This window comes from Chiloscyllium plagiosum, unplaced genomic scaffold, assembly GCF_037043375.1.
Source record: "Chiloscyllium plagiosum isolate Xiang-an unplaced genomic scaffold, Cpla_swu_hap1 HiC_scaffold_33, whole genome shotgun sequence".
Classification (NCBI taxonomy): domain Eukaryota; kingdom Metazoa; phylum Chordata; class Chondrichthyes; order Orectolobiformes; family Hemiscylliidae; genus Chiloscyllium; species Chiloscyllium plagiosum.
In genome coordinates this window covers 28,759,782-28,787,192 of record NW_028270171.1, presented here as the reverse complement: position 1 = coordinate 28,787,192, position 27,411 = coordinate 28,759,782, and the positions used below count along the sequence as shown (strand labels likewise).

General features: G+C 50.1%; 1 protein-coding gene across 2 annotated transcripts in view; it reads right to left on the bottom strand.

Moving 5' to 3' along the window:
• Positions 1-27,411, bottom strand: part of pick1 (protein interacting with prkca 1) — a 45,553-nt gene that overhangs the window by 15,073 nt on the left and 3,069 nt on the right. For both annotated transcript variants that reach the window (XM_043680005.2, XM_043680004.2), the window contains exons 2-10: positions 26,461-26,538; positions 19,919-20,030; positions 16,472-16,600; positions 11,602-11,668; positions 9,571-9,660; positions 9,250-9,303; positions 8,661-8,723; positions 3,525-3,658; positions 1,512-1,604 (exon numbers count right to left, since the gene is read on the bottom strand). In XM_043680005.2, the coding sequence (XP_043535940.1) occupies positions 1,512-1,604; positions 3,525-3,658; positions 8,661-8,723; positions 9,250-9,303; positions 9,571-9,660; positions 11,602-11,668; positions 16,472-16,600; positions 19,919-20,030; positions 26,461-26,501 (783 nt within the window). In that variant the 5' untranslated portion in view covers positions 26,502-26,538. The remainder of the gene's footprint in view (positions 1-1,511; positions 1,605-3,524; positions 3,659-8,660; positions 8,724-9,249; positions 9,304-9,570; positions 9,661-11,601; positions 11,669-16,471; positions 16,601-19,918; positions 20,031-26,460; positions 26,539-27,411) is intronic.

Here is a 27,411-nt window from a genome sequence, read left to right as displayed (position 1 = left end):
ATGCAATATTCCAACAGTGGCCTAACCAATGTCCTGTACAGCCGCAACATGACCTCCCAACTCCTGTACTCAATACTCTGACCAATAAAAGAAAGCATACCAAACGCCTTCTTCACTATCCTATCTACCTGCGACTCTACTTTCAAGGAGCTATGAACCTGCACTCTAAGGTCTCTTTGTTCAGCAACACTCCCTAGGACCTTACCATTAAGTTTATAAGTCCTGCGAAGATTTGCTTTCCCAAAATGCAGCACCTCGCATTTATCTAAATTAAAATCCATCTGCCACTTCTCAGCCCATTGGCCCATCTGATCAAGATCCTGTTGAAATCTGAGAGAACCCTCTTCGCTGACCACTACACCTCCAATTTTGGTGTCATCTGCAAACTTACTAGCTGTACCTCTTATGCTCACATCCAAATCATTTATATAAATGATGAAAAGCAAAGGACACAGCACCGATCCTTGTGGCACTCCACTGGTCACAGGCCTCCTGTCTGAAAAACAACCCTCCACCACCACCCTCTATCTTCTACCTTTGAGCCAGTTATGTATCCAAATGGCTAGTTCTCTCTGTATTCAACAAGATCTAACCTTGCTAACCAGTCTCCCGTGGGGAACCTTGTCAAACGTTTTTAATATCCTAGGATGCAATCCATCAGGTCCATCTATCTTTAGACGTATTAGTTTCCCAAGTCCTTTGTCTCAAATGCTAGTTATTGTGTTTATTTCCTTTCCTCTTTGGGCCTTTGATTCATTATTTATTACCATATATATTTGTGTCGAGGTCGATCTTGTGTATGCCATCCCATAGTTTGGCCAAAAAATCTTATAGTTTCCATATATCTCGTGTATAAGTTGACCCTAGTTCTTCACAGTCATAGATTAACATTTATGAGTCAGTGTGCCTGCCCGTTGCGCTCTGCTCTGGCTTTCCTGTCGGCTGGCCGTACCGCTCCATTACGGGTTTCAGTTAGCCACGGTTCGCCGCAGCCCGAACGTTCCAGGACTGGGGGCTGCTGGGAAGGTAAATTTCCCACTTTATCTGTTTTATAGATAAATATGCATCCTCTTGGAAACAATACATCATGTATAAGTTATCTCCCAACTTCAGATTTTAACAAACCATCTTCAAAATTCCACCTATGCACAAGTATAAAAGGTATTTTTGGAATGCTATTAATGTCCTCTACTGTGAAGAACAATCCAAAATATCTATTCAACTCCTCTGCCATTTCCTGGCTCCCCATCATTATTTCCGCAGGCTTGTTTTCTAAGGGCCAACACAAATATATTTCAAAACTGAGGTCAGGAAATATCAGCAGAGCCAGAAGAGCAGACTGCTACGGGCCTGGCCACTGTTTGCAGGAATAGTGCCAACCTCTTAGTTATATTGTAGGTGAGACTTAGTTGGGTTGGAGTCAGCATTGAGGTATGGATCAACTGGGTGGGATTGGGTCACCTAAGGTCAGAATAATGGTGACGACTGAAGGAAGAGATCAGACTACATACCAAATATTCAAACTTAACATCGAGGTATTTTTTGATGGTGAGTTTGGTGTCAGGAATGGCTTTGTTGAGGTAAGTGTTCAGGTCACTCAGCATCTACAAATACAGAAAACAGTGATGAATCAGTGGGAGAAAACATTCAATAACAAATGAACATTATTCTTCAGGGGATTAAACAATCGCATGCTCATGGGTGGCAATGCAGTGGGTGTCACAGAGAACACGGAAGGATAGCATCAAATAAAATCCCCAGTAACTCAGCAAATCTACCAGGACCATATCAAGGGAGCCCATCTCCGTGGTGACACTGGGAGGATGGGGTGGTGTGTGTGTGTGTGTCTGTGGGGGGGGCAGGGTTCAGGCATGTCCTTGTTGTCATTCTGGGAGGGGGAGCCTGAATCCATGGTAACACTTTGGTGGAGGAGCCTATCTCCATGGTAACACTGGGAGGGGGGAGCCTAAATCCATGGTAACACTGAAAGAAGGAGCCTGTCTCTGTGGTACTGCTGGGAGGCAGGGGACCTGTCTCCATGGTGATGCTAGGATCAGGGAAGAGCCTGTCTCTGTGGTGATGTTGGGAGGGAGGAGGCTGAACCCATTGTAACATTGGGGGGAGGAGCCTGTCTATGTGGTGATGCTGGGAGGCAGGGGACCTGTTTCCATGGTGATGCTGGGATCAGGGAGGAACGTATCTCCATAATGATTCTGGGAGGGGTGAGCCTGAATGTATGGTAACACTCAGGGGAGGGGCCGGTCTCTGTGGTGATGCTGGGAGAGGGAAGTCAGTCTCCATGGTGATACCTGGAGAGGGCAAATGTCTCAATAGTGATACTGGGAGAGGGAGACTGTCTCCATGGTGACACTGAGAAGGACAACCTGTCTCCATGGCAACACAGTGGGAATTGGAGCCTGTCACCACAGCAACAGTGGGAGGGAAAGAGCCCAATTCCGTTGTTATGCTGCAGGGAGGGTGATGTCTCTGTGGTGATGTTGGGAGGGAAGAGACTGTCTCCGTGGTGACACAGAGCGAAGCGGTGCCCTCCCCATGATGATGAAGTGGGAAGGGGAGCCTGTCTCCATGGTGATGAAGTAGGAAGGGAAGCCTGTCTCTATGGTGATGCAGTGGGAAGGGGAGTCTGTCTCCATGGTGATGAAGTAGGAAAGGGAGCCTGTCTCTATGGTGATGCAGTGGGAAGGGGAGCCTGTCGCTATGGTGATGCAGTGGAAAGGGGAGCCTGTCTCCATGGTGATACAGTGGGAAGGGGAGCCTGTCTCCATGGTGATGAAGTAGGAAAGGGAGCCTGTCTCCATGGTGATGAAGTAGGGTGGGGTGGAGCCTGTCTCCAAGGTGATGCAGTGGGGAGGGGAGTTTGTCTCCATGGTGATATAGTGGGAAGGGGAGCCTGTCTCCATGGTGACGAAGTGGGAGTGGGGTGGAGGCTGTCTCCATAGTGATGTAGTGGGGGTGGGGTGGAGGGGAGTCTGTTTCCATGGTGATGAAGTGGGGGTGGGGTGGAGCTTGTCTCCATGGTGATGCAGTGGGGAGGGGAGTCTGTTTCCATGGTGATGAAGTGGGGGTGAGGTGGAGTCTGGCTCCATGGTGATGCAGTGGGGAGGGGAGTCTGTTTCCATGGTGATGAAATGGGGGTGAGGTGGAGCCTGGCTCCATGGTGATGCAGTGGGGAGGGGAGTCTGTTTCCATGGTAATGCAGTGGGGGTGGGGTGGAGCCTGTCTCCATGGTGATGCAGTGGAGAGGGAGTCTGTTTCCACGGTGATGAAGTGGGGGTGGGGTGGAGCCTGTCTCCATGGTGATGAAGTGGGGGTGGGTTGGAGCCTGTCTCCATGGTGATGCAGTGGAGAGGGAGTCTGTTTCCACGGTGATGAAGTGGGGGTGGGGTGGAGCCTGTCTCCATGGTGATGAAGTGGGGGTGGGGTGGAGCCTGGCTTCATGGTGATGCAGTGGAGAGGGAGTCTGTTTCCACAGTGATGCTGTGGGAGGAAGATCACAAACTCACTGGCTTCACCGTTTTCAGCAGTCGTATGCCAAATTTCTCGATACTGCGATGAGCTTCTGCAAATTTGACAAAAGCCTCGCTAGCAGCAGGTTGTGGTTCCCTGACGCCAATAATAGAAAACACATCCCCGAATCCTGAAACAAATCAAAACCTGGTTCACAATCACACAGAGAGCACCCAGCATCAGTGAGCTAATGTCTCTACAGGAACACCCCCACCAAACACCAAGTAACATGCTACAGCGCCCAGCCCTGCAAGATCACTGTGCTCACAGAATCAGGAATGATATAAACAGGAAATGTTCATTCTGCTCACTGTGCCTATGCTAGCCCTTTGAAAGGCTCTCTCACTCAAACATACTCCCCAGTTATTATTGTATCTACTCCCACTAACCTGTCTCGCAGCTCATTCCAGATTGCAACAACTCAAAATTCTCTTCATCGACTCTGCTTCTCTGGACAATAATTTCAAATCCGTGGCTTCTGACCTGCCCTTCTCTGGGTACAGTTTATCTAAATTATTCTGTCAAAAGCCTGTATAAGTTTCAGCGCCTTAATTAAACCACGACCCCCCCTTCCCCCCAAAAAACCTCCCCCCTACCCCCCTCAGCTTCTCCATGTCAATGCCCCTAAGGTAGCCACGTTCAGACCCTGGTTTCCAGTTCCAGGAGTTCTTCCTGCACAATGACACACTGGGATTAAAAAGTGTGGCACCGGAAAAGTGCAGCAGGTCAGACCACATCCCAGGAGCAGGCGAGTCGATATTTCCAGCATAAGCCCTTCATCAGAAATGAAGGGCTTCTGCCTGAAACGTCGACTCTCCTGCTCCTCGGATGTTGCCAAACCTGCTGTGCTTTTCCAGCACCACACTTTCCAACTCTGTTCTCCAGCATCTGCAGTCCTCACTATCTCCTACTGATACACCAATAAAGGTTAGGTCAGATGGCCTGAACGACAGCGTACTTTCTAAATGGTGAGAGACTGGAAAGTATTGACGTCTGACGTCATTGCTCAGAAATCACTGAAAGCTAACGTGCAAGTGCAGCAAGTAATTAGTAAGGGAAATGATCTGTTGGCCTTTATCCTAAGATGATTTGAGTACAGTAAAAAAAAAATCATGCTTCAATGGTTCTGGACTTTGGTGAATCTGCGCCTGGAATACTGTGTGCAGTTTTGGATGGATATACTCTCTATAGATGGAGTGCGGTGGAGGTTAACTAGACTTATCACTGGGTTGGCGCAACTGTCCTATCAGGGAAAACGGAGGAGTCAGAGCGTGTATTCTCTAGGCTTTAGAAGAATGAGAGGTGATCTCATTGAAACTTAGGAAATCCTTCAGGGATGAGAGAGAGTGGAAGCTGAAAGGAAGTTCTCGCCCTGACTGGGGCAGGTCTAGAACAGGGTGAAGGGCTCCCGCACAAAATGTTGATTTTCCGGCTCCTTGGATGTTGCCTGACTTGCTGTGCTTTTCCAGCAACACACTCTCAACCCATATCCCTCTAAACCCTTCCTATTCATATACCCATCCAGCTGCCTTTTAAATACTCTAATTGTACCAGCCTCCACCACTTCCTCTGACAGCTCATTCCATACACACACCACCCAGTGTGTGAAAACGTTGCCCCTTAGATCCCTTTTAAATCTTTCCCTTCTCACTAAATCTATACCCTCTAGTTATGGACTCTCCCATCCTGGGGAAAATAACTTGTCTACTTACCCTCTCCATGCCCCTCATGATTTTATAAACCTCTATAAGGTCACCCCCTCAACTTCCAACACTCCAGGGAAAACAGCCCCAGCCTGTTCAGCCTCTCCCTATAGCTCAAATCCTCCAACCCTGGCAACATCCCTGTAAATCTTTTCTGAACCCTTTCACGTTTCACAACATCCTTCTGATAGGAGGAAGAACAGAATTGCACACAATATTCCAAAAGTGGCCTAACCAACGTCCTGTACAGCCGCAACATGACTTCCTGACTCCTGTACTCAATACTCTGACCAATAAAGGAAAGCATACCAAACGCCTTCTTCACTATCCTATCCACCTGCGACTCCACTTTCAAGGAGCTATGAACCTGCACTCCAAGGTCTCTTTGTTCAGCAACACTCCCCAGGACCTTACCATTAATGAAATGTTAACTCTGAATTCTCTCCACAGATGCTGCCAGACCTGCTGAATTTTTCCAGCAATTTCTGTTTCTGATTTCCAGCATCCATAGATCTTTTGGGTTTTTTTTTATGTCTAACTCACTGCCACATCTCTTCCATGTACTCCTGCTCCTCTCTACAACCAAATTTCCATTTCAATCTTCTGTCTTGTTCACACTCATTAATTTTGTTGTTGCTGCTGATGTTCGATAACGTAATTGCCAAAACTCTCTTCCACAGCCACATCACACCCCTTCAGCTCAGACTCTCCCCATGTTCATTCCTTCATATTTTGAATCCAGTGGGATCACAGGTATCTCCATGATGTTCAATGTTCCTCAGACAGCTGTTCTCACCACATCCTGTGGTCCACACTCAGTGCCATGCCTCACCACGTGCACACTCTCCACTCTCAATCCATCAGTACTGCCTCCTGCTGGCTCAGAGCTGCCCTGCGCCCCTCCCCAGTTCCACTTCACCCTCTGGCTCATTCATTGTTCTAACAAGAGACATTTTCTTTATCTTACAAGCGTTAAGGAACACATGATGCAATAAATCAGAGATACCCACAGCTCTCAGGAATCTCCCTTTCCTTTTGACTCCATCCCTTCTCCTAACCTCACCTCCCATTATGTACTCACCATCCCTCCTGAACTACCGCTTTCCAATGCTGAACGTTCTGTACTGTGCACAGGTCTCAGTTTTATCCCTCTGCATCCCCACCTTTATGTATTTCAGGTATAGCATGACATTGAAACCTTCTTCCGTTGCCCTTGCTCCCGTACTCATTTTTTTGGACAGGAGTCCTCTCTCCTTCCCACAGACCCAGTCACCCACCTCCAACACTCTCCATCTACCTGGACCCCTCCCTCGGACCTTTTACCAGCACTCCACCTGCTTATCAAGAACTAATGACATGACGTTGGTCGTATCAATTCTCTGCCCCCAGCCTCCCCCTTAGCCATTCTAATCTATCTCCCTCTTATCTGATTGCAGTCTGTGCTCTCAGATGCAACTCTGGCTTTGTCATCAAGCCTGCTGACAGGCTGGTGCTGTTGCTGTCTGGCTGACTGATCTCTCTGTGACAGAGGCTGAAAGCCTGCTCTCAGATATTTATCCTACCTGGTCCTGGACCATCACCCCACCATGGAATGCCAGACCATCACGTCCATCACATTCATCCGGTGATCTCCTCCTGCCACTGCCTCCAAGCTCATAACCTCCCAATCCTGCACAGCTCGCTTCCATCTCCTTCCCAGAATACACAACAGGACTGCCGGGCAGACCCCTTGTTTCTGCCCGCTCATGCCCCACACAACCCATCTCTTTCTCCCTCAATTTGACTTTTTCTTTCCTTGTCCAGTCCCTTCCCACTTAATCTGCGATTCCTCTGACACTTTAAGTCAGTTTCAGAATTTCCAGAATTTTCAGGGTTCCAGCTGCCTCCACTTCACCGTGGGTGTGCAGTCCCTTTACACGTCCATCCTCCATCAGGATGGTGTCAGGGCTCTTTGCCTTTCCTGGAAGAAAGGCCTGAACCATTCCCATCCATCACCACCCTCCTCCCCTTGGCCAAGCCCATCCTCATCCAAAACAACTTCTCCTTTAACGCCTCTCACTTTCTTCAGGCCAAAGGGGTGGCCATGGGTACGCCCATGGGCCCCAATTTTGCCAGTCTCTTTGTGGGTATCATAGTATCCTTACAGTATTGAAACAGGCCCTTCAGCCCAACAAGTCCACATTGGCCCTCCGAACAGTAACACACCCAGACCCATTCCCCTACCCTATTACTCTACATTTACTCCTGACTAATGCACATAACCTACACATCCCTGAATACAACGGGCAATTTAGCATGGCCAATTCACCTAACTTGCACATCTTTGGACCGTGGGAGGAAACCGGAGCACCCGGAGGAAACCCATGCAGACACGGGGAGAATGTGTAAACTCCACACAGACAGTCGCCCGAGGCTGGAATCGAACCTGGGTCCCTGGTGTTGTGAGGCAACAGCACTAACCACTGAGCCACTGTGTTGGGTATGTGGAACCTTGCTTGATGCATTCCTACTCCAGCTCCCACCCGCAACTCTTTCACCGGGACATCGATGACATCATCTGCGTTGCTTCCCTCTCTCATCCAGAATTGAAAATAATTGTCAATTTTGCTTCCAATTTCCACCTCGCTCTCACCTTCACCTGGTCCATCTCTGACTCCTTCCTTCCCTCCCTCAACATCTGTGTTTCCATTTTTGGGGATAGGCTGGCCACCACTGTACACTACAAAACCACTAGCTCCCACAGTTACCTGAAGTATTACTACTGGACATGTGTTCATTAAAGTCAAAGAGTGTGGTGTTGGAAGAGCACAGCAGGTCAGGCAGTAGCTGAGGAGCAGGAGAATCGACGTTTCGGGCAAGAACCTTTCATCAGGAATGAGGCAGGATGGGTTCATTCAATTCACATCCTCTGACTGCATGACCATTTCACAATCTGAAACCTGCATGGCTTCCACTTTTGGAATTATCTTCTGAGCAACACAGGCCTGGCTGTTTTGGAGCCTGCTAAACTAATAGCACTTCAGCTGTCATAGACGTTTTGTCTCTGAATTAATGTCTGGCTGGCCCCTGCTCCCCTCTCTCTTTCTGGGTTTTAAAACTGTTAGGTCTTTAAACACCTTAGCAATTCTCTCCCGGAGATGGTAGTGGGTACTACTTGCTAGTCATTTAGCTAAAATCTCATGATTTTGTGGAAATGCTGCCTCTAGCTCACTCTTCAAAATGTGTTCTGTTCCTTAATTTAAAACTAAAGTCAGAGCTGCACAGAATGGAAAAAACTAAACCCATTTTTGACCTCCAGTTTTTAGAAGCCAGGCTTCAGAATAATATTAACACGTTCTTAGCCCCAATCCCATCCGACAGTAACTGCACTGATCTGGTGTATAGCACCACTCCCAATCTCCAGTGAAAACGGTGCAAGGAAGAATTTACCTCGGTGTGTTTGTGACAGCTCAAAGAACGCTCTCAGCAGCCTCTTTGTGTGTTCCATCAATCCTGCCAGACAGTGGAGTGAGAAGTATTTTACCATTTAACATTTCACATTAACATTTCAAATGCATTTTGCTCCCTCAACTGCTTCCAGGCCCGTCACCGTGCCCCTTGATGCTGCACCCCTCCAGATCTGGGCATCAGTTCCGAGGAGAACAGAGAAATTGTTACAGCTGAAATGGAGATTGACACTACATGCCCTGCCAACAACTCTGGGTAACACAGCCACAATGTCCTGTGTGACACTCAGGCAGTAGGTCTCAGGCTATCTACACCTTATATGTTTGGTCAGCTCATTCACAAACTAACAGGAAAGGTTAAGGATCAAAGGAATGCTCTGTTCCTGTCCACATGGATCCAGAAAGTGTTGTTCTATAGACAGCACTCGACAAAATGTGTCCCCTACCAAAAAACCTTACAAATTGTTGCAACAGACAGGCCACTGGAGAGACTGAAGGATCGAGGGACAGTCGTCGTGATTCTGTGCCCTCAGCCCATCGACAGTTACCCAGCGTGTTCTCTGACCTCTTACCTTTGTATAGTTCTGCTGTCCTCTCCAGTTCTTCCAGTTTCTTCACGAGACCATCTGCAAGAGACCATTTCACAATCAGTAACTCAAGTCTCATTCCCAATTAAACCGGAATAATCCCAGTCTCACTCCCCTTTAAACTGGAATAATCCCAGTCTCATTCCCCATTAAACTGGAATAATTCCAATCTCACTCTCCAATAAACCATATTTATCCCAGTCTCATTCCCCATTAAACCATAATAATCGCAGTCTCACTCCCCTTCAAACCAGAATAATCCCAGTCTTAGTCCCCACTAAACTGTCATAATGCTGTTTTACTCACCGTTACACAGAATGGCTCGGCTCAGACCCAGAGCATCAGCTGTTCCAGAACTCATATTCTCCACCAGCCTGTGTTTGACTTTCTTCAGAACTGAAAAAAAAAGATAGACAATCTGTCACTGTGAACTGGTCTGTCCTTGTCTGGGATGTGATTAAAGTGAACCGGAATTGTCCAGCTCTATCCACCATCTTTATGCTGGGAACATGGTTCACGAGCAGTTGCGAGGACAATTGAATTGGAATGGGTTCAACAGAATATTGCAAGGTGCAGAGTGGGGATGGGTTCACAGACATTTCTAGGGGAATAGTCATGGGATGTGTTTCTGTGTTATGCTGGGAACATGACCCAGTTTCTCGGACATTTGCTCACAGACTGTGATATTTGGCAGATTTTGCTGGTTCAGGGATTTTCACTGGAGTTTCTTCTAGATGCCACAGTTTTGAAATGTTACATGCTGTAAGTCTCTTGAAATGAGACAGAAAAACCAGCATAGAACAATCTGAGTTTCTGGGAATGCACCGAACTAACAATGCACCTCCTTCACCCTCAGCTTGAAGGTTCAGCACAAAAAAGGAAACAAAATGAATTCAAGTCAAATCAGATACAGAAAGAGAAATAGAAGGAGAGAAAGATTGAAATAAAGAAAGTAAAAGATACAGCAAGAAAACAACCAAAATTAAAGAATTCTGTCAATTCATAATAACAATTTATTACCAGTAAAAATGAGGTTTCACAGTTAAACTTGTTTCTTTTCTGGGCTGGATAGGCCATGTAGCATTGAAGACACATACCTCTCCGTGAGGTGTTCTATCACTATTAAATACTAGGCCTAATCTTCTGCATCAAATTAAAGACGCAATAAAGGTGAAACGGCATACAGCACTCAGACTGGTTGAGGGCAAGACGGTGTTGCTATGAGGCTAATGGAGGAATGGAAAATCATTCAACAACTTTTAGTGATTCACAAATCACACTGTATTCATTCCGTTCGAAGGTTGCAGGGCTATTTACACACAAACAGCTCCACGAAGACCAGGGTTCTATCACCAAGTCAGCCATACGCCTCATACATGACACTGATCCAGTTAGCACAGAGCCAGCTCTCAGTGTGAGCAGAACCCCTGACACTGCTGTTTATTTTTTTTTATATTTTATTAAACAAATTACAAACAAACAGTTTACAAAAAACATTTACAGCTGTACATAAGAGACAGCAATGTTACAAGGGAGAGGAGCAGCAAAGCTAGGCCCCAAACCCTACCATTCAACCATTTTACAGGGAGATGAGGACAAACCTCAAATCCCAGTTCCACTTATGGCAAGACAGTGACAATGACATTTGTACATTAGACAATACTGTTACATACAAAGTGCAGACACTGCTGTTTATATCTGTCAGCCAGGGCTCCCTGATTGGACCATGTTAACAGCCCCATTCAGGGAACTCAGATCCTATGAGGTCCACCTGACTGACCTCATTACAACCATAGACAGGCAGGAGGCTGAAAGAACACAGGAAAACAGGCAGCATCAGGAGGTGCAGAAGTCGACATTTCAGGTGTAACCCTTCTTCAGGACTGGTTACACCCGAAACATCAACGTCTCCACCTCCTGATGCTGCCTGGCTTGCCGTGTTCTTCCAGCCTCCTGCCTGTCCACTTTGGATTCAAGCACCTGCAGTGCTTTTTTGTCTCTAACCTCGTTACAATCATGATATATAATAGGTATGCTTAACTTGCTGTTATGTTACTGTGGTGGTCAATTATAGCCCAAGGTTTACTGGGTTTTTGAAGTCTCAGTGCTGGAGTCATTCAAAAGGAATGGAACAATGCAACTCCACAAAACAGGAGCGTGGACCCATCACTTCAGCTTGCCTCCTCAGACTGGGATATCACTTGAGAGATGAACCCAGCGTGGGCGTATGAAGAGGAAGGGCCACTGAACTGCCTCAACCAGCTGGGGCTACAAGAGTAAAGGGAATGTATGGAAATGAAAACCAATAGCACACTTAAGACTTCAGGCAGTACTTACCAATATCCAAAGTTTTGCCTTGTTTAGGATCGGCCTGGAGTTTATTGTAGTGAATTGTAACTTCTCCCTTGCAAGATGATAAAAGAAGAGTTAATACCAGCAGTAATTTACAGTTCTTAACACAAAGCCCCAGGAACACAAAACACTCCCTCAAAGAACAAACGATGGAAAATACAGTTTGATCGAAAGCACATCCAAACTCCACATGCTCCCATCAAAACCCACTCATTGCCAAACTCTACCGTCAAAACCCATCCAAATCCGAAACACTCACTTCAAAGTCCACCTAATCCTGAAATTCTCCTGGCAAAGTTGATCTAATTCCCAAATTCTCCTGTCAAAACCTGCCCCATTCAATCCTCAAACTCTCACATCAAAGCACATCCGCGTGCAGCCACACTCTTCCAGGTTATTTATGGGATTGTTCTGGTGAAACTGGTCTACACCATCTCAAAGACAGAGTGCTTCTTTTGAAAGCCTGCTGCACAGTTCTGCATGCAGCACCCGTCTGAGACTGAACTGGATCTCTGTTGAGCTATAACAGTGCTTCATATTCCAGCGTCAACACGAAGAGTGTCATTTTATTAGCCTCTATAATTGCCTCGGTGCTCAGACACTTGGCTGTCTCACTGCTCTGGGGAGAAAGTGAGGTCTGCAGATGCTGGAGATCAGAGCTGAAAATGTGTTGCTGCAAAAGCGCAGCAGGTCAGGCAGCATCCAGGGAACAGGAGAATCGACGTTTCGGGCATAAACCCTTCTTCAGGAATGAGGAAAGTTTGTCCAGCAGGCTAAGATAAAAGGTAGGGAGGAGGGACTTGGGGGAGGGGCGTTGGAAATGCGAAAGGTGGAAAGAGGTCAAGGTGAGGATGATAGGTCAGACTGGGGTGGGGGCGGAGAGGTCAGGAAGAAGATTGCAGGTTAGGAAGGCGGTGCTGAGTTCGATGGATTTGACTGAGACAAGGTGGGGGGAGGGGAAATGAGGAAACTGGTGAAATCCGAGTTCATCCCTTGTGGTTGGAGGGTTCCCAGGCAGAAGATGAGGCGCTCTTCCTCCAACCGTCGTGTTGTTGTGGTCTGGCGATGGAGGAGTCCAAAGACCTGCATATCCTTGGTGGAATGGGAGGGGGAGTTGAAGTTTTGAGCCACAGGGTGGTTGGGTTGGTTGGTCTGGGTGTCCCACAGGTGTTCTCTGAAACGCTCCGCAAGTAGGCAGCCTGTCTCCCCTTTATAGAGGAGGCCACATCGGGTGCAGAGGATGCAAGAGATGATGTGTGTGGAGGTGCAGGTGTCTCACTGCTCTCCCAAACTTCTCACCATTTTGAAAAAATTCTGAACTAACCTTCTTAGGTCATAGCAACATAGAAAATAGGAGCAGGCTATTCAGCCCTTCGGGCCTGCTCTGGCATTCAGTGTGATCACAGCTAATCAGCAATCAGTGTCCTGTGGCCACTTTCTTCCCAAACCCTTTGACCTGTTAGCCCAAAGTCCTGTCTCGATCTGAATTGATTGGATTTGTGCAAAATGAATGCCCACTTCCCCACATTAAAATCCAGGTGAAGCAGTCTGAGACACTCATTTCAGCTATCAATATTCCTTTGATCAGACAACGTTCCTTTTATTTCGTTGTCACCTCAGCGACCTATTCGTTCAGTGAGTGAGGCCTGGAACATTCTTTGAGCAACTGTGCTCATGCAGTGAGTTTGAAAGACTGAACTGCACCTGCCTTACGCGTAAAATGGAGCGATTACAGTTACAGGGAATCACAGTTTACAGGGAGCGTACAGGGAAACTCAGTTTACAGGGAGCGTACAGGGAAACTCAGTTTACAGGGAGCGTACAGGGAAACTCAGTTTACAGGGAGCGTACACTGAAACTCAGTTTACAGGGAGCGTACACTGAAACTCAGTTTACAGGGAGCGTACACTGAAACTCAGTTTACAGGGAGCGTACACTGAAACTCAGTTTACAGGGAGCGTACACTGAAACTCAGTTTACAGGGAGCGTACACTGAAACTCAGTTTACAGGGAGCGTACACTGAAACTCAGTTTACAGGGAGCGTACACTGAAACTCAGTTTACAGGGAGCGTACACTGAAACTCAGTTTACAGGGAGCGTACACTGAAACTCAGTTTACAGGGAGCGTACACTGAAACTCAGTTTACAGGGAGCGTACACTGAAACTCAGTTTACAGGGAGCGTACACTGAAACTCAGTTTACAGGGAGCGTACACTGAAACTCAGTTTACAGGGAGCGTACACTGAAACTCAGTTTACAGGGAGCGTACACTGAAACTCAGTTTACAGGGAGCGTACACTGAAACTCAGTTTACAGGGAGCGTACACTGAAACTCAGTTTACAGGGAGCGTACACTGAAACTCAGTTTACAGGGAGCGTACACTGAAACTCAGTTTACAGGGAGCGTACACTGAAACTCAGTTTACAGGGAGCGTACACTGAAACTCAGTTTACAGGGAGCGTACACTGAAACCCAGTTTACAGGGAGTGTAATGGGAATGTCAGTTTGCAGGGAGTTTAATGGGAATGTCAGTTTGCAGGGAGTTTACAGGGAATCTCAGTTTGCAGGGAGTTTACAGGGAATCTCAGTTTGCAGGGAGTTTACAGGGAATCTCAGTTTGCAGGGAGTTTACAGGGAATCTCAGTTTACAGGGAGTGTATACTGAATCGCAGTTTACAGGGAGTGTATACTGAATCGCAGTTTACAGGGAGTGTATACTGAATCGCAGTTTACAGGGAGTGTATACTGAATCGCAGTTTACAGGGAGTGTATACTGAATCGCAGTTTACAGGGAGTGTATACTGAATCTCAGTTTACAGGGAGTGTATACTGAATCTCAGTTTACAGGGAGTGTATACTGAATCTCAGTTTACAGGGAGTGTATACTGAATCTCAGTTTACAGGGAGTGTATACTGAATCTCAGTTTACAGGGAGTGTATACTGAATCTCAGTTTACAGGGAGTGTATACTGAATCTCAGTTTGCAGGGAGTTTACAGGGAATCTCAGTTTGCAGGGAGTTTACAGGGAATCTCAGTTTACAGGGAGTGTATACTGAATCTCAGTTTACAGGGAGTGTATACTGAATCTCAGTTTGCAGGGAGTTTACAGGGAATCTCAGTTTGCAGGGAGTTTACAGGGAATCGCAGTTTACAGGGAGTGTATACTGAATCGCAGTTTACAGGGAGTGTATACTGAATCGCAGTTTACAGGGAGTGTATACTGAATCTCAGTTTGCAGGGAGTTTACAGGGAATCTCAGTTTGCAGGGAGTTTACAGGGAATCGCAGTTTACAGGGAGTGTATACTGAATCGCAGTTTACAGGGAGTGTATACTGAATCGCAGTTTACAGGGAGTGTATACTGAATCTCAGTTTACAGGGAGTGTATACTGAATCTCAGTTTACAGGGAGTGTATACTGAATCTCAGTTTACAGGGAGTGTATACTGAATCTCAGTTTACAGGGAGTGTATACTGAATCTCAGTTTACAGGGAGTGTATACTGAATCTCAGTTTACAGGGAGTGTATACTGAATCTCAGTTTACAGGGAGTGTATACTGAATCTCAGTTTACAGGGAGTGTATACTGAATCTCAGTTTACAGGGAATCTCAATTTAGAGGGAGTCCTGTGGACAGTTTCAGTCTGTCTACCTCAGAACATTCCCATTCAAGATTCCGGGATGAGACAATTGTGCTACAAGGTCATGGACACAGTCAGTCCTATGTTTACTGCAGGGGGCCCCAGTGAAATAGTTGTGGTTTCAAGAGGGCTTTGGCAGTGTAGTCACACTCTGAGGTTGTTTGCCCCTAACTGGGGTTTCCAGAACACGGACACAGGAGAAGTGGCCAATATTTCAGATGAAAATGAGTTGACATTTCTTCTCTGGAAGGGTTGTGAATCTTTAGAATTTTTTAATCCCAGGGGGTTCATAATGATCAATCATTGAGTATGTTGAAGATTAAGGTTGTTGAGACTTCTAATTCCCATGGGAATCAAGGGAAATTGGATGGCGAGGTGGAATGGATGTTGAAGATTGGTCATGATCTCACTGAATAGCAGAGGGGGACGCGATAGCTGAGTGGTATTCTCACTGGACTGCTAATCCAGAGACCCAGATTCTGTTCTGGAGGCCTGGGTTCAAATCCTGTCACGGCAGATGGTGGAAGTTGAATTCAATAGAAAAGCATCTGGAATTAAGAGTCGAGTGACAACCATGAATCCATTGCCAATTGTCAGACAAACACATCTGGTTCAGTAATGCCCTTTCGGGAAGGAAACGGCCATCCTTACCTAGTCTGGCCTTATAACTGACCCGAGAGCTGAGCGACGTGGTTGACTCTTAACTACCCACTGAGCAATTAGGGAAGGGTAATAAATGCTGGCCAAGCTCGTGACACCCTTTTCCCATGAACGAACTATTTAAAAAAAGGACAGACTTTAGAAAGCAAATGATTACATCCTGCTCCTAATTCTGATGTTCTTTGCAGATCTCTGCTATTATTCACAGTTTTACTGAGTCACCACAAACTTCGACGTAGTTTGCTGGTTTGTTTGTTCCAATTTGTAAAAAGGTGAAGGACGTTGTGCCAATCAGGGTGTGTTCCCCCAATCTGTACTCTCCATTGCCTTGTGTCTATATTCCGTGAGTCATCACTGTTGTTAACGGTCACTGTTGTTAACGGTCACTGATGTGGAATGAGCAATACTGGGCCCCCAGTAGAGCTCTCCCCTCCACTTGCCTTCCACGTACAGCCCCCTCCCCAAAGCCTCCCCCCTTCCCACGCTGCTGCCCCTCAAGCCTCTCTAACCCCTTCCCTGTACATTCCTCCCTCATTGCCTTCCCCCTCACACCTTCACAGCTTGAATCATCTTGGCCACCTCGACTTTCGTCTTTCCCTTCACCGATTTCCCGGTCACTCCGACAATTTCATCACCTGCGGCCAGTGTACCATCGAGAGCAGCAGGAGTGTTGTCAAAGACCTGCCAGAAGAAACAGACCACGTCAATCAAAGTGCCTCGTTGGATCACAGCGAGAGAACACAGCGCAACCGAAAGCACAGCAGGAGCAGATTCAGAACAGACCGGGAGCAGGATCAGAGCAGAGTGGAGCAGGAGCAGGGTCAGAGCAGAGTGGAGCTGGAGCAGGGTCAGAGCAGAGTGGAGCAGGAGCAGGGTCAGAGCAGAGTGGAGCTGGAGCAGGGTCAGAGGAGAGTGGAGCAGGAGCAGGGTCAGAGCAGAGTGGAGCAGGAGCAGGGTCAGAGCAGAGTGGAGCAGGAGCAGGGTCAGAGCAGAGTGGAGCAGGAGCAGGGTCAGAGCAGAGTGGAGCAGGAGCAGGGTCAGAGCAGAGTGGAGCAGGAGCAGGGTCAGAGCAAAGTGGAGCAGGGTCAGAACAGAGTGGAGTGCAGCTGGAGCAGGGTCAGAGCAGAGTGGAGCAGGAGCAGGGTCAGAGCAAAGTGGAGCAGGGTCAGAACAGAGTGGAGTGCAGCTGGAGCAGGGTCAGAGCAGAGTGGAGCAGGAGCAGGGTCAGAGCAAAGTGGAGCAGGGTCAGAACAGAGTGGAGTGCAGCTGGAGCAGGGTCAGAGCAGAGTGGAGCAGGAGCAGGGTCAGAGCAGAGTGGAGCTGGAGCAGGGTCAGAGCAGAGTGGAGCTGGAGCAGGGTCAGAGCAGAGTGGAGCTGGAGCAGGGTCAGAGCAGAGTGGAGCGGGAGCAGGGTCAGAGCAGAGTGGAGCGGGAGCAGGGTCAGAGCAGAGTGGAGCAGGAGCAGGGTCAGAGCAGAGTGGAGCGGGAGCAGGGTCAGAGCAGAGTGGAGCAGGAGCAGGGTCAGAGCAGAGTGGAGCAGGAGCAGGGTCAGAGCAGAGTGGAGCAGGAGCAGGGTCAGAGCAGAGTGGAGCAGGAGCAGGGTCAGAGCAGAGTGGAGCAGGAGCAGGGTCAGAGCAGAGTGGAGCAGGAGCAGGGTCAGAGCAGAGTGGAGCAGGAGCAGGGTCAGAGCAGAGTGGAGCAGGAGCAGGGTCAGAGCAGAGTGGAGCAGGAGCAGGGTCAGAGCAGAGTGGAGCAGGAGCAGGGTCAGAGCAGAGTGGAGCAGGAGCAGGGTCAGAGCAGAGTGGAGCAGGAGCAGGGTCAGAGCAGAGTGGAGCTGGAGCAGGGTCAGAGCAGAGTGGAGCAGGAGCAGGGTCAGAGCAGAGTGGAGCAGGAGCAGGGTCAGAGCAGAGTGGAGCAGGAGCAGGGTCAGAGCAGAGTGGAGCAGGAGCAGGGTCAGAGCAGAGTGGAGCAGGAGCAGGGTCAGAGCAGAGTGGAGCAGGAGCAGGGTCAGAGCAGAGTGGAGCAGGAGCAGGGTCAGAGCAGAGTGGAGCAGGAGCAGGGTCAGAGCAGAGTGGAGCAGGAGCAGGGTCAGAGCAGAGTGGAGCAGGAGCAGGGTCAGCGCAGAGTCGAGAAGGAGCAGGATCAGAACAGGAGCAGGGTCAGAGCAGAGTGGAGCAGGGTCAGAGCAGAGTGGAGCAGGAGCAGGGTCAGAGCAGAGTGGAGCAGGAGCAGGGTCAGAGCAGAGTGGAGCAGGAGCAGGGTCAGAGCAGAGTGGAGCAGGAGCAGGGTCAGAGCAGAGTGGAGCAGGAGCAGGGTCAGAACAGGAGCAGGGTCAGAGCAGAGTGGAGCAGGAGCAGAGTCAGAGCAGAGTGGAGCAGGAGCAGGGTCAGGGTCAGAGCAGGAGCAGGGTCAGAGCAGAGTGGAGCAGGAGCAGGGTCAGAGTAGAGTGGAGCAGGAGCAGGGTCAGAACAGGAGCAGGGTCGCAGCAGGAGCAGGGTCAGAGCAGAGTGGAGCAGGAGCAGGAGCAGGGTCAGAGCAGAGTGGAGCAGGAGCAGGGTCAGAGCAGAGTGGAGCAGGAGCAGGGTCAGAGCAGGAGCAGGGTCAGAGCAGAGTGGAGCAGGAGCAGGGTCAGAGCAGGAGCAGTGTCAGAACAGGAGCAGGGTCAGAGCAGGGTCAGAGCAGGAGCAGGGTCAGAGCAGGGTCAGAGCAGGAGCAGGGTCAGAGTAGAGTGGAGCAGGAGCAGTGTCAGAACAGGAGCAGGGTCAGAGCAGGGTCAGAGCAGGAGCAGGGTCAGAGCAGGGTCAGAGCAGGAGCAGGGTCAGAGCAGGGTCAGAGCAGGAGCAGGGTCAGAGCAGGGTCAGAGCAGGAGCAGGGTCAGAGCAGAGTGGAGCAGGACGAGGGTCAGAGCAGAGTGGAGCAGGAGCAGGGTCAGAGCAGGAGCAGGGTCAGAGCAGGAGCAGGGTCAGAGCAGGAGCAGGGTCAGAGCAGGAGCAGGGTCAGAGCAGGAGCAGGGTCAGAGCAGGAGCAGGGTCAGAGCAGGAGCAGGGTCAGAGCAGGAGCAGGGTCAGAGCAGGAGCAGGGTCAGAGCAGAGTGGAGCAGGAGCAGGGTCAGAGCAGAGTGGAGCAGGAGCAGGGTCAGAGCAGAGTGGAGCAGGAGCAGGGTCAGAGCAGAGTGGAGCAGGAGCAGGGTCAGAGCAGAGTGGAGCAGGAGCAGGGTCAGAGCAGAGTGGAGCAGGAGCAGGGTCAGAGCAGAGTGGAGCAGGAGCAGGGATAGAGCAGAGCGCAGCTGGAGCAGGGTCAGAGCAGAGCGGAGCAGGATCAGAGCAGAGTGGAGCAGGGTCAGAGCAGAGTGGAGCAGGAGCAGGGATAGAGCAGAGCGCAGCTGGAGCAGGGTCAGAGCAGAGCGGAGCAGGAGCAGGGTCGGAGCAGAGTGGAGCTGGAGCAGGGTCGGAGCAGGGTCAGAGCAGAGTGGAGCTGGATCAGAGCAGGAGCACAGTCAGAGTGGAATGGGAATCGTGTCAGAACTGAGTGGTGCTGCAGAGCCTGAATGAAGTGGTAGCAGAGATGGAATAGAATAGGAATGGGGTGAGACTGAGCTAAAGGGATTGGGAGCAGCATGGAGACACAGGGTTCAACTCTGTATCACACCTGAGCATCTGGACGATGGAAAGCTCAAAGTTACAGTGTGCGCCCATTTGAGAATCTGACGGGCGGAAAGTACAAGGAACAGCTCAGACTTAATGAGGGACTGAGCTGAGCTCCCAGTGGAGGGAAGAAACCTCGTCTTTAGCAGGAGCAGAGGACAAACCGAATAACTTTAGCACCCCGAGAATACTCAAGTAAGCACAGCTCCATGGGAACCGGCTTGCACAAGGAATGACAAACCAACTCAGCAGGTTGTGAAGTGTTGAGGGTGGCTGAGTTCTGGAGTGGGCAGAATCTTTCACAGAAGAGAGGGAGAGAAGTTTCCAGACAGGAAGTTTACAGTGAGCTCCTTTACCTGCACAATGTATAAACAGGGACAGTACTGAGCCCCTCCTCCAATGCTGATCCCAATTAAATTCTGAGAATCCTTTTTAAGTGTCACGGTCCCAGGCACAATCGGAATACCCCTGATAGAGCAAACAGATCATTAAAAAGCTGACATTCATTACAGTGATGTGAAAAGCATACTCCTAGTCCATTCAAACAAACTGACAGCACAGCAGCAATGTTCCACATAGACAATGGCTGAGAAAAAGATATATTGTCAATGATTTTTGTCTTGCACTCATCAGATGCATTCACAAAAGATTAATTCAAAGATTGATATTTATACTGTGTGAGAGGAGTGCTGAGTGGTTGGCAAGCAGACTCCATTTGGCAGGTGTGTTGCCATGGAGAATGCACCAATCAATGATAATTGATAGTTAACAGCCACGCCTGATATATATTCAAACTGGGAAGGCTGGTCCTCCCACTAAACTGGTATTTCTTGTGCACTTTCTTAATGAGTGCAAGATGAAAAACTCTCACAGATGTGTCTTTTCTCAGCTCTACTCAAAATTCTGTACCATCAGACGACTAAACAGTCCACTGTTCTGCTCCTTCCATCCCCAATGAGGCTTGATGGCTGTGGGTCATCAACAGCAGCAAAACTCTACAGCAAACAGTAAAATGTTACAGCTCAGCACTTACCAGTGGCAATTAACTAGAAGACTAAGCCTGATTCAAACTTGGAATGGAAAAGCAATGGTGTGAACACCCCTTTGGATATCTGAGACTGAAGGTTAAAATGAAACTGCCAGAATTCAACAGCAAAACCGCCACGTCCAGGGCGGAATAGCGACAAGCAGATAGAGAACTGATTTAGTATGGTAGTGCAGTGGTTATGGAACTGAACTACTAAAGGAAAAGTCGGGAATATGGCCATAGCCCAAGAGATCCATTGGGCTGTGCGTGTGTGTGTGTGTGAGAGAGAGAGAGAGACAGTGAGAGTGCGAGAGAGAGAGTGTGTTTTAAAAAATTCTCAAGGTCAGGTTCGTAGGAGAGTAGTCTGACACAGAACAAACGACCAAGAGGCGAGTCTGCTAGAATATGGGCATTTTATTCCCCGCAGCGTCGCCACAACGGGTCTGGCTTATACTCACTCTACATGTTACCGGAACTGGGAGCCGTCAGTTCTCGTAGAGCGGTTGCCAACAACCCACGCTCGGCGGTTAAACGTAACCCCGGAGCAGACTCACCGAACTGGAGACTTTTCCAGCTGATATACTCTTTTCCAGATATAAACATTCATGTGAACAGCAGAGCAAGGCTAAAAAACACATTCCATTCTGGTTACATACAGATAAGAAGATTCACACGGGGAGGGGTGTAATAAGATTCACACGGGACTAAGCAACACCTCCATTCCGGTTAGATTCACACATGTATTGGGACATAATTTTTAACCGTTTCACCACATTCCACTGCTTGGAATTTTACACCACATTCCACTGCTTGGCCCAATACATGTGTTACATTATGCTTAATTCAGTTCAATTCGTTTCAGTTAATTTCAGTTCAGTCAATTCAGTGTAGTTCAATTCAGCTCAGTTCAGGTCTGTTTAGTTCAATTCAATTGTGTTCAATTCAGTTCCGTCCATTTCAATTCAATTTAGCTCAGTTCCATTTTGTTCCGTTCAATTTGATTCACTTCAGTTCCACTCAGTTCAGTTCAGTTCAATCCCATTCAATTCTGTTAACTCCGCTTCAGCTTTTTGGACATGCCCACATCCTCCGCTGTACCCCAGGCAAGGGGTTCTTCGGCAGGACTGGGATCCTCTCTCAAACAAACTGCCACGTACATGCCCACATCCATGCCATCCCGGGACGGTCGGGACCTCCACAGTTTGTTCTTCTGGTTTCTTAGTCTTTTTCCAAAACATTGTTCTGTATCAAAATCTCTCCTCAATTGCGATTGACCCTGCTCGACTACGCCAAATGTTTTAAAAAATTCTCAAGGTCAGGTTCGTAGGAGAGTAGTCTGACACAGAACAAACGACCAAGAGGCGAGTCTGCTAGAATATGGGCATTTTATTCCCCGCAGCGTCGCCACAACGGGTCTGGCTTATACTCACTCTACATGTTACCGGAACTGGGAGCCGTCAGTTCTCGTAGAGCGGTTGCCAACAACCCACGCTCGGCGGTTAAACGTAACCCCGGAGCAGACTCACCGAACTGGAGACTTTTCCAGCTGATATACTCTTTTCCAGATATAAACATTCATGTGAACAGCAGAGCAAGGCTAAAAAACACATTCCATTCTGGTTACATACAGATAAGAAGATTCACACGGGGAGGGGTGTAATAAGATTCACACGGGACTAAGCAACACCTCCATTCCGGTTAGATTCACACATGTATTGGGACATAATTTTTAACCGTTTCACCACATTCCACTGCTTGGAATTTTACACCACAGAGTGCGAGAGAGAGAGTGCGAGAGAGAGAGTGCGAGAGAGAGAGTGCGAGAGAGAGAGTGCGAGAGAGAGAGTGCGAGAGAGAGAGTGCGAGAGAGAGAGTGCGAGAGAGAGAGAGAGAGAGAGGTGGAGAGAAGACGGGATTGGTTTGAGAAGGAGGATCCTCCAGAGGGTTCAGCTCCAATGTCACTGATAATGCAGTCCACAAATGGGGGATATTAACCCTCAGGCCTGGGCTGCTGGGCAGCAGGTACTTGACTGGAATTGAGTTAGAGCAGCAAATGAATAACAGTACAGGAGCTGTGTGTTTGAAGAGGCTGCGGATTTAACAGCAGAGGCTGGTGTCTAGACTAACAAAAAAACAAATCAGGACTGCTGCTGTTATCTCGATATTGAAACAATGAGCTAAAAGAATGAGAGGCTCGCCAGGGTCAGAAGAGATAGTGCAACCTTTACTCAAGGATGTAAAAGAATAATTATCCAGAAATTTAAAACAAAATAAGGTCATCAGTGTGGATTTTGCACGTTTCCTTATTGAATTTATGTATTTAAGGAGAAACTAAATAAACTTTTGAAAAAGAAGTGAAGAGAAGGTTCAGTTTACTCTAGGTTGAAGATCCAGGAGATTTGAGGGAAGTCTTTTCACCCAGAGGATGGTGGGAGTCTGGAAGGCAGAGGCTGTCTGGAAGGGTAGTATAGACAGGAAACCTCACGACCTTTAACAAGTACGCAAGTGAGCACCTGTAATGTCACAACATTTTAAACTGTAGGCCCAGTGCTGGAATGTGGGATTTGTATACAGTACATGGGTTAGCACACAGCCAATGGGCTGAAGGGCCCTATTAGGAGAAAGTGAGGACTGCAGATGCTGGAGATCAGAGTCGAGATTAGAGTGGTGCTGGAAAAGCACAGCAGGTCAGGCAGCATCCGAGGAGCAGGAAGATCGACGTTTCGGGCATAAGCCCTTCATCACGAATCTGAAGGGCCCTACTGTTTACTATAGGAAGGTGATGCATGTAGAGTTGAAAGGGATGGAGTGAGAGGTTTTTTGGGGGGGGGGGGGGGGGGGACCATCTTGTCCACACCATTTACACCCATTGAAACCAGTGGCCTGATTTCCTGTGATTTGTAACATCTCTGTAATGCCAGACTGACTCTCTCGATGCCACAATACATCTCAAGTATCTAAAAACCTGATATCAGGAGGGTGTGTGACAGGTCTCTTCATTGTGGTGAGGAATGGGTGGGGTAGTCAGGACTGGACGGGGACTGGGGGGCGTGGTCAGGACTGGGTGGGGAGGTCAGGACTGGGTGAGCTGGTCGGGACTGGGCGAGCTCGTTGGGACTGGGCAGGGTGGTCGGGACTGGCAGGGTAGTCAGGACTGGGTGAGATGGTTGGGACTGGGTGGGCATGTCAGGACTGGGTGGGGCCTGGGTGGGGTTGTCAGGACTGGGTGGGGCCTGGGTGGGGTTGTCAGGACAGGGCAGGGTTGTCAGGATTGGATGGGGACTGGGCGGGATGTCAGGACTGTGCGGGGTTGTCAGGACTGTGCGGGGTTGTCAGGACTGGGTGGGGTTGTCAGGACTGGGCGGGGACTGGGTGGGGTTGTCAGAACTGGGTGGGGTTGTCAGGACTGGGTGGGGTTGTCAGGACTGGGTGGGGTTGTCAGGACTGGGGGGATGTCAAGAGTGGGCGGGGACTGGGTGGAGTTTAGGTGGGGTTGTCAGAACTGGGCGGGGATGTCAGGACTGGGCGGGGACTGGGTGGGGTTGTCAGAACTGGAGGGATGTCAGGACTGGGCGGGGACTGGGTGGGGATGTCAGGACTGGGTGGTGATGTCAGGACTGGGCGGGGACTGGGTGGTGATGTCAGGACTGGGCGGGGACTGGGTGGTGATGTCAGGACTGGGCGGGGACTGGGTGGGGATGTCAGGACTGGGTGGGGACTGGGTGGGGATGTCAGGACTGGGCGGGGACTGGGTGGGGATGTCAGGACTGGGCGGGGACTGGGTGGGGATGTCAGGACTGGGCGGGGACTGGGTGGGGATGTCAGGACTGGGCGGGGACTGGGTGGGGATGTCAGGACTGGGCGGGGACTGGGTGGGGATGTCAGGACTGGGCGGGGACTGGGTGGGGATGTCAGGACTGGGCGGGGACTGGGTGGGGATGTCAGGACTGGGCGGGGACTGGGTGGGGATGTCAGGACTGGGTGGGGTGGTCAGGACTGGGGGGGATGTCAGGACTGGGGGGGATGTCAGGACTGGGCGGGGACTGGGTGGGGTTGTCAGGACTGGGCAGGGATGTCAGGACTGGGCGGGGACTGGGTGGGAATGTCAGGACTGGGCAGGGACTGGGTGGGGTTGTCGGGACTGGGTGGGGTTGTCAGGACTGGGTGGGGATGTCAGGACTGGGCGGGGACTGGGCGGGAATGTCAGGACTGGGCGGGGACTGGGCGGGAATGTCAGGACTGGGCGGGGACTGGGCGGGAATGTCAGGACTGGGCGGGGACTGGGCGGGAATGTCAGGACTGGGCGGGGACTGGGCGGGAATGTTAGGACTGGGCGGGGACTGGGCGGGGTGGTCAGGACTGGGCGGGGTGGTCAGGACTGGGCGGGGACTGGGCGGGAATGTCAGGACTGGGCGGGGACTGGGCGGGAATGTTAGGACTGGGCGGGGACTGGGCGGGAATGTTAGGACTGGGCGGGGACTGGGCGGGGTGGTCAGGACTGGGCGGGGTGGTCAGGACTGGGCGGGGTGGTCTGGGCAGGGTGGTCAGGACTGGGTGGGGATGTCAGGACTGGGCGGGGACTGGGCGGGGATGTCAGGACTGGGCGGGGTGGTGAGGACTGGGCGGGGTGGTGAGGACTGGGCGGGGTGGACAGGACTGGGCGGGGTGGACAGGACTGGGCGGGGTGGACAGGACTGGGCGGGGTGGACAGGACTGGGCGGGGTGGACAGGACTGGGCGGGGATGTTAGGACTGGGCGGGGACTGGGCGGGAATGTTAGGACTGGGCGGGGACTGGGCGGGGTGGTCAGGACTGGGTGGGGTGGTGGGGACTGGGCGGGGTGGTCAGGGCGGGCGGGGTGGACAGGACTGGGCGGGGTGGACAGGACTGGGCGGGGTGGTCAGGACTGGGCGGGGTGGTCAGGGCGGGCGGGGTGGACGGGACTGGGCGGGGTGGTCGGGACTGGGCGGGGTGGTCGGGACTGGGCGGGGTGGACGGGACTGGGCGGGGTGGTCGGGACTGGGCGGGGTGGTCGGGACTGGGCGGGGTGGACGGGACTGGGCGGGGTGGACGGGACTGGGCGGGGTGGACGGGACTGGGCGGGGTGGACGGGACTGGGCGGGGTGGTGAGGACTGGGCGGGGTGGACGGGACTGGGCGGGGTGGATGGGACTGGGCGGGGTGGACAGGACTGGGCGGTGTGGACAGGACTGGGCGGGGTGGACAGGACTGGGCGGGGAGGTCAGGACTGGGCGGGGAGGTCAGGACTGGGCGGGGAGGTCAGGACTGGGCGGGGTGGTCTGGACTGGGCGGGGTGGTCAGGACTGGGCGGGGTGGTCAGGACTGGGCGGGGTGGTCAGGACTGGGCGGGCCTTTCTTTGATGCTGGGTGGATGGTGCAGCCTCAGCAACATGCAAAGAGCTAGGTCCCACCCTGGACAGAGCTTGTGCATTTGGCTTGTGACTGGGATCAGTATCAACTCTCCCCCCACCAGCACACCACAATGGCTGTCGATGGTACGCACAAGTTCCTTGAGGTTGGTTCAGCTGAAACGAACAACACCAACCTTGCCAAGCAGATAATTCAAAACTTCACCAGCTTCAAGTTGCCCTCCTTGCCTCAGTGTCTTCACTCAGATGGATATCACTGAACCAAAGGCTTGGAACTCCCTAACTCACAGCTCTGCAGGAATGGCCTTCACAGACTGGTTGTAAAAGATCAGGATGGTGCTTCCTGACCTGCTCAGTGACAGTCAATGGGCAATAAATGCCAGCCTTGCTTGTGATCCCCGTACCCCGTGAATACACACAAACCAACAACAGTCAATCAGATTTCCGTGCCACTTGAGTATTTAATGGGTGACAATTACTCACAGTTTATCTTCTTCTATTTCAAAATCCATGTCACTGAACATTATCGATTTCCTGTCAGTCTGACGCTGTTCCTGGTCTCTGTGGAGGAGGATGTTTGATGAGTGAAACCCAAACTTGGTATTCAATGGTGCACAGGAGAGTTTATCACATTCTGTTTAGTCAGCCTCTGAGTATCCACATGCTTCCACCAGGCAATGCTCCCAAAAAAAGGGAAGATGCAAATACAGCAGTGATAAAATACAAACTAGATCCTAATCAACTTAATATCTGACTGGGCCCTAACATAGAAAAATTATTTAAACAGAGTAATATAGACAAACCGATGAAGAATCATCTCGACTCGAAATGTGAGCTTGCTCTCTCTCTCCAAGGATGCTGTCTGACCTGCTGTGACCTCCAGCATTTATTGTTTTCAACACAAAGTGCCACTCAGAAGTTCAGAATTGGGTGCAGAGGGGCTGCTTTGATGAATTGTGACAAAGGGCTGGTGTTCCAATGGACAACACTGGGACTTTATGGGCAGCAGCATCATCCCAGACGGCCACATGAAATTACAGAATTGTTACAGTGCAGAAACAGGACATTCGGCCCATCATATCTGCACCAGCTCTTCAAATGAGCCACATTACCTTGGGACAATCTCCTGCTTACTCTATCCAAATATTCAGCCAGCTGAATATCTCAATTGAACATGTCTCCACCACATGTCCAACCAGTGCATTCTAGACCATAACTACGAGCTGTAAATGAAAGCTTTAGCTTACATCACCCTTTTGCTTTATTTGCACTTGGCTTTAAATTTACGCCCTCTAGTCCTTTTCACTTTTATTACTGGGAACAACTTCTCCCTTTCGACTCTATCCAATCTGCTCATGATTTTGAAAACATCTATCAAATCTCCTCCCTGCCTCCTTCTCTCCAAGGAGAGTAGTCCCAACTTTTTCAACCTAT